The sequence below is a fragment of the Barbus barbus genome, assembly GCF_936440315.1.
Source record: "Barbus barbus genome assembly, chromosome: 29".
NCBI classification, from domain to species: domain Eukaryota; kingdom Metazoa; phylum Chordata; class Actinopteri; order Cypriniformes; family Cyprinidae; genus Barbus; species Barbus barbus.
Genome location: NC_136757.1, coordinates 30,026,096 through 30,036,095, shown reverse-complemented (window position 1 = coordinate 30,036,095; position 10,000 = coordinate 30,026,096). Strand labels below are relative to the sequence as shown.

At 38.5% G+C, this 10,000-nt stretch overlaps 1 protein-coding gene across 2 annotated transcripts in view; it reads right to left on the bottom strand.

Moving 5' to 3' along the window:
* Positions 1-10,000, bottom strand: part of LOC306849608 (GRAM domain-containing protein 2B-like) — a 16,163-nt gene that overhangs the window by 4,893 nt on the left and 1,270 nt on the right. The window contains exons 1-5 of one of the 2 annotated variants that reach the window (XM_079384773.1): positions 9,102-9,261; positions 3,578-3,697; positions 3,410-3,497; positions 278-347; positions 83-186 (exon numbers count right to left, since the gene is read on the bottom strand). In XM_079384773.1, coding sequence (XP_079240899.1) covers positions 83-186; positions 278-347; positions 3,410-3,497; positions 3,578-3,657 — 342 coding nt within the window. In that variant the 5' untranslated portion in view covers positions 3,658-3,697; positions 9,102-9,261. Of the gene's footprint in view, positions 1-82; positions 187-277; positions 348-3,409; positions 3,498-3,577; positions 3,698-9,101; positions 9,262-10,000 lie in introns of those variants that run through there. The other variant, XM_079384772.1, reaches the window with a different exon arrangement.

Sequence of the window (10,000 nt, the reverse complement as noted above, 5' to 3'; positions counted from 1 at the left end):
ATTAAATAAATGCAGCTGTTTTTTCATAAACAAAAAATCTTTGCTATTCCAGATTTTTTTCTCAACAGTTTTCAGGTTTTACCTTAGTGTCTTTTCCGAACACTTTGGAATGGAAACAGATCCAGTTATCGGACACAAACAGTCTCCCCTGATACAGAATGTCCTTCTGCAGGGCGCATGTGTAACCTGGAATACATTAATCATATCAAAGCTTCTTTACGTGTTCAATAATAGTGAAATAATCAGTGGCGAATCAAATTAATCTGGTCGTACGTACTCTGTCTCAGCTGTTCGTCTTCACTTATGTCTTTAAAAGCTTTGTGGTACTGGATATTAGTGCGCAGAGACTGAAACACAACATGATGCTTGTTCAGTGGTGTAGATCAAAAATCACAATTCATACTGTAAATAAAACCTCCTGTTTGTTGTCCAGCTGAACTGAGATCTGTAGAATTCATCTGAATCAACTAGATGTGCAATTTAAGAGAAGAGTCACATTTTATTCATCCAACATCCCTCATTAGAGGACGTAGCAAATTAGCTCAAAAGGGAATTGTATATAAATAATTACAATTAATTATGATTAATTACAATTATTTATATCGGCTGACAGTAATAACTGTTGCAGAATTAAATTGCCATCAACTGAGCTGTTCGTCCAGTGAACATTCAGTGTAAGTTCATATCAACTCTAAGAAAGGATATTTCCTTGGCCACAGAAAATACTTTCCTATTAATGCATTAGAGCGTGTAGTAAGGGTCAAAATCATAAAGGGACATTAGTTTGTAAGGCAGAACCAGAAACTCATGTCATTTGTGCACACAACTTTTATTAACGAAACGCTAACACACATAACTAACCTAAACAAACAAATAAACAATCACTCATACATGGGGAAAGGGCAAATGATTGATGGATGAAACCATCAGGAAACCAGAGAAAGAAGCTGTTTGGTGGTGTTGGAGTTCTTCAAATTCTTCCGGGTTTGAAGGGTGATGAACTCCAAAAGATGTTATTCTGGCTCGGTGGTAATTGGGAGTTTCTTCCCAGGTAGAAAGGGAAAAAGAGCAAAGAAAGAGATCTGCTGAGATCCAAGGATCCTTGGTTGAATGGAAAGTCAAGGCCGCAAGGCCTGGCACAAAACGTTAAGGGTCGCTGAGGAGCTCACATCGTTCTCATCCTCTTAGGATCTAACAGAACCGCAGACTGCAGGGCGTCACTGATGTGAGAGCTTTATCTGCTATAGAGGTCACACCTCTGGGGTGTCAAAGAGCCAATGCTGTTCTGAATTTTTGGAGGGAAAGGTTTACGACTCTTTGTCTCTGAACATGGTAATTTGCATAGGTAATTCACCTGGGGTTAATGCATAAACTACTAAAGATTCTTAGGGCACTATATGTTGCATAGGTATCAACATGTAATGTTCTCTCTCAATTAGATCATCCGAAGACAAATTGATAGAGACCAAACATGGTACAGTTAAAGTGATAATAACTAGTGATCTATCATAAGCATGCATAAAACAGTATACAATAAACAAAAACAATGACCTAAAGATATGTGTTTTCATTCAAAGAAAGGTTTTTCTATGAAATAACTAGAGAAGAGTCTATGGCATAATGTCTCTTTCCTAAGGGGAAATGAAGTGAGTTGCTCTGCCTGCATTCCCTTGAGCAATGGAGCCGGAACCGGGGGCCTGGAATCATCACAGATATATTGGCACCCAGTATGTGTATTGGGTGAGGGGTCTGTGTAACATGTCTGTGTCTTCCCTTGTGACCTAGTTTTCCCCGTGTTGTCTAATTAGTCATTATGTTCACCTGTCGGTCCTTATTGTCTGCCCTTTATTTTTTTAGGTGTGACCGGCACCTGTCACTTGTGCAGCATTGGCTGACCACTACCCATCCAACATTAACTGCAAATTACCTCTTCAGATAGTCTGACAAAAACTATCCGAACAGTCACTTCGACTTGTCACTTTAACAGACTGATAAGCTCTTCTTGCACTACACTCATAACAAAACAAAACATCTGCACAGTTTTGTTTTTGTTTTTGTACATTCAACTGGTTTGCACTCCATCTATTCTGCCATGTGCCTTATGCACTTTATCTATCTCTCTTGTTTTTTATTTTCTACAATGTCCTCAGACTGATAAGCTCTTTTGCACTACAAATATATCTACACAGTGTTGTTTATTTAACTGGCTTTGCACTCTATCTGCCATGCGCCTTATGCCACTTTATCGATCTAATTCTTTTTTTTTTTTTTCTACAATATCCTCATTTGTATAATTGTATAGTTGTATGTACATATGTTTAAACTGTATTTATCTGTATCTGAACGTGTTTAATGTTAACTGTATGCACCAAGGGTCTGAGAGTAATGCAATTTCAATTCTCTGTATGTATGTACTGTACATGTGGAAGAATTGACAATAAAGCTGACTTGACTTGACTTGACTTTATAAGTTCCTGCGTGTGAATGTGAGTTTGTCGGCTATTATTTCATGTGCTCGTGTTTGTGCTGTGGATTACTGAAACTCCTTGTATTTGTTCCTGGATTGTGTATTAAAAGACTGTTTAACTGTTCCTGCTCCTCGTCGTGCGCTCCTTGATTCAGCACTGCGCGTAACAGTCTGTGACTATTTGTTAATTTAATGACTAATTGATTTGTTAAATCAAATGCAAAATCGTGTGTCTGATTGGTCCAAATGCTACAAGGAGAAACACTGGAAAGTGACGGACACACCAGGGTTATCGTTAAATAAAACTAAAAATGAAACAAACTTTAACTGAAATAAAATAAAACATAAAGCTACATTTAATTTAATGAATAAAAATAACTGAAACTGAAAAAAACTATATGTAAAAAATTATTTTTCAAAGTTATAAATAAAACAGACAAAGTACATTTTATAAAAAAAAAGATATTTATAATGATATTTTAGTTTTTCTACTTTAAAATTTAATGTTTAATTCAATGCCATTTCTTTTGAAACAATACTGATATATTGCTAGTAAATTTCACAAAGACGTATTTAAAAAGAAATTATAAAAATGATGAAAACACACATCAGAATACTAAAAGTTTACCCAAGCTTAAAATGAAAACACAAAATATAAAAATAAAAACTCATTTATTTTATAATTCAAAATACACTTTAAAAATTATTTTTTTGAAGTGGTAAATAAAACAAAGATGATAGACGTGCATTATACAAGAAAATTCTATTTCAGTCTTTCTTCTTAATTTCACATTCATTCAGTGCTAGTAGCCATTTCTTTATAATTGTGAAATTCACTAGCAATTTCTGAATGAACATTATTTCAAAGTAAATCCCACAACAATTTGTTTCCCAGTGCATTAATAACTCTAATAGTATCTGTATGATAGTGAAATCACACACCTGAGCAGACTGAGGTTTCCTGCGTTCACACTTTGATTCGGAGTCACTCTGGACTTGCAGAAGAAGTGACGGATCAAATGTTTTGGATCTGAATCGGGAGACACATCTGGAGTGAAGCTGATCGTGTGTGAATGTTCGTTATGGTTGATTTAAAGTCTACGCACTGACCTGACGAGGATGGGTTTTCTTCTCCTGGAAGAGACGTCAGTCTCAGCGTCCAGCGAGATAAAAGCATTGGTCCTCGTCATCTTGTGTCCTTCCTCCTCGTCGATGTCTTCAGCATACTGACTGTGAAACAGACACATCCATACAAATACATACGGGTCATTCCACAAAATTGGTGCCCTAAGAAATAATAGTTAAACTTCATGTATACAAGATGTTTAAGGCAGAGTGCTTGGAAAGGTAGCACGCAAAAGTAAATTTCGTGATACAACCAGATATCTCATGTATGTGGATGTATACAGGAATCGGTGGAAGTTCCTAGGAATGGCTGTGAGGTGTGAATGCCTTTCGTATGTTAATGACTAGCAGTTAGAGGTGCTGTCTTTGTTATCATAGCCAGGTGGGAGGGATTAGCCATGGTGTGCCTTGAAGCACAAATTCGACGAGGAAAGATCACGGGAAGATCCAGGCCATGTGCATAAAAGAGTTAAGAGGGCGCGTAACGTAGGCATTGCGGTAAGTTGAGTTTTATATTAGCCGACCATATAGGTGTAAATAATACCTCGCCAAGTTAGCTACACAACTATTTAACAGTTTGTAACGTCCGTAATATACGATGTTTGAAAACTCTTTGTTTCCTATGTATGTATGTGTGTGTATGTATTAAAGCGTTTTTAATTCAACGTTACAGGAAGCTGTAAGGCGCCTCCACAATTCGGAAAACAACACACACAAGTTCGATCCACAAACTGGGTAAGACGGGTTTTCTTACATGTAATTTATTGGGTTTTGTGAATTCCTTTAAATGTAATTAATGACACACGACTCTCTTTCAACACAGAATAAATTCACCTCATAATCAGGCAGTGATGACTTATCTGCTGCAGGAATTAAGGACAACTTTTGAAGATGCAGACCGTGAGTGTATAAAAGGTAATCATAAAAATGTTATTGTAATTTATTTTATGTCCCTCATTTTTTTTATCCCTATTTTAATTTGAATTGTTTCTGTCACTTATTTGAATATATATTTTATTTATTTAGCATGTTGCAGGACTTACTACGAGACATTGCGGAGGAAATACTCTTTGTCTCGGCCAGGAAAGTCCCAGCTAAGAGACTCCATTAAGGCAGGGGCTAAAAACCGACAAAGGAAAAGATGAGTAAGTGTAGAAATTAATCTATGTATTAAGTTTGGTACATCTCTGTGCTTTTCGAGGTTAACATATGGTGTGTTTTGCAGTTGCTGGAGTCCAGGTCAAGGGTCATAAAAACCGATGCAGAGAGAGAACTGTGGCAGACTGCAACTCTGGAACTGATGTCTGATGAGGAGGATGCCATTGTTGATGAAAGGCCGGTGTGGGTTGTGAGGTCTCCACCTCAGAGGAATCAACAGTTGTCCGATCTTTGCCAGCAGCTTCAGCGCAGATTGGAGGCGGATATGCGCTATGCCCTTATACACCGTCAGCGTATTAGAGCTGATGGAACTGAGCCAGAAGGACACTCTTTTTTGTTACTTTAACATGTTTTCATGTTGCTTTTAATATAATTGCACATTTGTTCATTTTTTTCATTGTTTACCTTTATTTGCTTTTTTTGTACAGTTTCATATTCTATAATTGTTTTTCTTTTTTTATTGCTTTGGGAACTGTTTTGTTTGATTAAACCATTTGTAAAGTTTCATATATTATATATTTTCACATTGCTAAAAAGTGTTGGTTACATTTTAATAAAACTAATATTCTCATTTTTTGAGGGTGTGGGGAATGGTTAGGGTCTATCTACATAGCTGGCCAATAACCAATCAAGTCACTAAGCTATGAGGGATTAGGTTGGGATGAATAAAAAGTGTGACCAATCAAATAATATGAACAGGAAAGTGACTGGGTAATGTTCCAATAGTTGCCAGGGATTTGGATGTTTTATTTTCAAACAACCAATCAATGTTGTTGAGATAAAAAAACAATAGGGGACAGAGTTGTGCAAAGGTGTGGCTCTTGAGGTGTGAAAATGTCTCCCTGACAAAATCTTTGAGTGGATTAAGTGTCATGGCAACAAATGGATGTACCATGGTAGGATACCTCAGCAAGATACATCCGGATTGGTATCATTACGGAAGTATCCTAACTTGGTGGAATTTGACGTATACACTCTACTACTAGATACTTCCGAAAATCAGTGGTGTATACAGGAGTTTCCTAGTACAGATACACCTCTTTTCATGCAGTGCGAGGTGTTGATGATGTCTGTTAGGACATCCGTCAGCTGTGCAGCACAGTCTCTCAGTACACGTGCAGGTATGCTGTCAGGGCCCGCAGCCTTTAGTGGGTTAATCTAAACCCACAGAGTCTTCCTTACGTCGGCTGGAGAAATACAGAGTACCTGGTTGTTTGGCGATGTGAGTAGTTTCTGTGCAGGCGTGTCGTTTTGTATCTCAAATCGTGAGTAGAAGTGGTTGAGTGCATCTGGTGTGTCATCGTCACTGGCCTGTGGCGGGGGCTTGTAGTCAGTGATGGTCTGAATGACTTGCCACAGAGTCCGAGTGTCTTTACTGTCTGTGAAGTTGTTGTTGATTTTTTTAGCATATTGTTGTTTTGCTTTCTTGATGCCATGAGACAGATTGGCTCTTGCTGTTTTGAGGGCTGCTTTATCTCCTGATCTGAATGCTTCATCTCTGGTCTTTAGCAGCCCATGAACCTCTGCTGTCATCCATGGCTTCTGGTTTGCACGTGTGGTGATGGTCTTGGTGACTGTCACATCATCAGTGCAGTTTTTGATGTAAGCAGTCACAGTTTCAGTGTACTCCTGCAGGTCTGTGTGGTTGTTGTAGGTGGCTGCCTCTTTAAACATGTTCCAGTCTGTGTCCTGGAAGCAGTCCTGCAGTGCTGAGGTGGCATTGTCTGGCCATACTGTGATCTGCTTTTGAACCGGTTTGGCGAGTTTGAGAAGTGGTCTGTATGTTGGTATTAGCATAACAGTGATGTGGTCCGAGTACCTGAGGTGGGGGCGTGGTTCGGCTTTGTATGCGTTTTTCTCTGTTGTATAAACAAAGTCCAGTGTGTTGTTTCCCCTTGTTGCAAAGTTCACATGTTGGTAGAACTTTGGTAAAACTGTCTTTAGGTTTGCATGGTTGAAGTCACCGGCTATGATGAAAAAGCCGTCAGGGTTATTTGTTTGTTGTTCACTGATGGCGCTATACAGTTCACGAAGCGTGTCCTTAGCGTTTGCACACGGGGGGATGTAGACCGCGACAATAACAATGGCTGTGAACTCCCGCGGCAGATAGAACGGTCGACACTTCACAACCATAAACTCCACCAGCGATGAACAGTGTTTTGATAATACACTTTGTTACACCATTCTTTGTTGATATACACACACAAGCCACCTCCTGTCTTACCAGATAGTGATGAGTCCGGGATGTTGTCGTTTAGCCATGTTTCGGTGAAAACAAACACACAACAATCCCTTGCCTCATGCTGTGTAGACCGACTGAGTTGAATTAAGTCCAGTTTGTTTTCCAGAGAGCGAACCTTTGAGAGCATGAGTGTTGGAAGAGCTGGTCTTGTGGGGTTAGCTCTTAGCCTAGCTCGTATACCTCCGCGCTTCCGTCCTCTCTCACACCGCTTGTGACGCTGCCTTGTGCGGGTAGCGTCAGTAGGCGAGGCCGCGGTCTCGGGGTCCGGCTTCAGCAGTAAACAAAGGCCTCGTAGCTTCTCAGTAGCCGCCGGCGAGAGTTGGTGTTTGTATGCGTTGCCGATATCCAAAAGACTTTGGCGATCATAGATGAGTTTTGGAGTGATTTCCTTATGAGTTAGTGGTAAACTGACACTATTTGGAGAAGAACAGACGACATTAAAAGACATAAAAGCACCGTCTTTGGGACCCGGAGTAGCCGCTGCGTCTGACCGCGCCGCCATCTTGGATCTTTTTGAGGCGGGAACACATGACACACACGACAGAGGACTGACAACTATATTGTCAACTATACTATAAGCTTTCATCTATATTACATCAACAAAAGTAAATTAAATATTATTTTAAATAATTTAAATAGCATTTATGCTGGTAAGGGTAAGGTTTTTATCCTGTCCCTCACTATGATTTTTTTTTATTTGAAAAATGATATAAAAATGACATTTGCAGATTGCTCTAAATATAGTCTCATTGTTAACCAATGTTTTTGGCATAAGTATGAATTTATGTATGAATTTTTACGTTCAAGTATGAATTTTGAAGTATATTTCAAAATATACTTCAAAGTAAATTTTTCTATCAAATATAAATAATTGTATTGGTGTCCCCTGATTTCATGTCAGCCCTGTTACCCTCATTAAAAACCCTTGTGAAATAATGTACATTCAAGTGACATCATTTCTAGGAGGTTACATCATCTCTCAACCAGGATTCCTACACTTAAAACACAAGCATGTTTCTCTCTTACTTCTATAATGTTCTATTTTTGATGATTTATGAGGCTTGATTGAGAGGGGGACATCATGCAGTGTCAATCCTGTTAACATTTTTAAAATTAGCTAACAATTAACAAATTTGTTTGAAATCGTCAAACCTGTTACTGTCATCCCTGTTTTGACGTGGGTAACAGGAATGACATTAATTAGGTTTGACCCTGTTTTTAAAGATTGTCTGTGTAAAAACTCAAACATTTTAAAGGTCACTTCAGTATATTACTGAGCTAATGTCTAGTGACGCTTGTGTCGGTAACAGGGTTGACAAAAACACCAAAACATGAGGTAGAAAAATAATAAATTACATCATAGCCTGAGATGGCACAGCACAATTTCTTGTCATTTGAAGGTGTCATCATTTCATGGATATTTAAAAAATATTGATTAAGCTTATTTTATTTCTCAATTTTTCCAAATGGAAAAGGCACTGATTTCATGGAATGACTCATACAGCGGGTAAAATAAGTATTGAACACCATTTTTCTCAGTAAATATATTTCTAAAGGTGCTGTTGACTTTAAATTTTCAATTTTAACAACCCAAGCAATCCATACATACAAAAAACCCCAAAACAAACAAATAAGTTCAGAAATAAAGTTATGTGTAATGAAATGGAATGACGCAGGGAAAAAGTATTGAACACATGAAGAAAGGGAGGTGCAAAAGGCATGGAAAGCCAAGACTCCAGCAGAAATCTATCAGTAATTAGAAAGCAATCCTGCCCCTCGTCAGTGGAAATTAAAATATTAGCTGCTTCAGTCCCAACACCTACACAGGATGAAGATGTTCCCAAACACAGCCAAGCAAACTCTCGATGGGTTTCAGAGAAAGAAAATAAAGCCAGAACGGCCAATCACCTGACTTGAATCCAGTACAAAATAAGAACTAAAGATCAGAGTTCATAGCACAACAGCACCTTTAGAAATATAATTACTGGGAAAATTGGTGACGTGTTCAATACATACTTTACCCGCTGTAAATGCATTTAATCTAATACTAGTGTAAGGAGAATTTACATGCAAACACCAACAGGATTGAGCACAAACATCTCATGTTACCTTGGAAAACACTTCAGCCTGCTGAGATCCTCTGGAGATCCTTCAAGCTTATAAACATCTTCTAAAAAACTTACATTATAGAAGCTTATTTAACCATTTCTGGAAGAAGTTTCATCGCCTGATGACAGAGCTGTGCTGGTTAACCATCTCCTCTGCCTGTAATGGTTGTGTCATGCTTTATTTAACCTGACCCGTCTCTTCCAGTTACACCAGAACATTCAAGCTGTGGTTTCGTGTTACTGAAACAAGAGTCTTTCAGCAAACTCCATCTCACGCAGGAAAAACTCACTTCTTGCTTCTGAATGATGAAGGACTTTGAGTCATTTATGAACCTTTCAGTGATCAGTTCTTAATAGAACCATTATTTTCTTAATGTGAAGGCAAGGCAAGGCAAGGCAAGGCAAGGCAAGTTTATTTATATAGCACATTTCATACACAGTGGTAATTCAAAGTGCTTTACATAAAAGAAAGTTTGTAATAATATTAATTTATAATCGATTCCTTGTAATGAATCAGTCAAAAAGATTCACAAACAGACTCAAACTCACAATTTGAATCAGTCTAATGACTCAACACTCTTAAAAATAAAGATTCCAAAAGGAGTTTTCACAGTGATGCCACCCTCACTGTCACCCTCTATTTTTACAAGAAACAGAACTTTATTAAACACATCAGTTTAAAATAAAACCACTTAACCCTCCCCACGGCGACTTTACCCCTCCCGAGGGGGTTTCTGCAGTCTGTAGAACACCGCGTGTTGCATGCCGATCCGTAAGGAGAAATACAAGCTGCGTGCCGGCGGTTCAAGACTCAAAGATTTCCGCACATGACAGTCTCAACCACAGAAAAGAAGGACAGCAATAATAGCTTGTTCAAAATGGGCACAGTCCATACGCTGG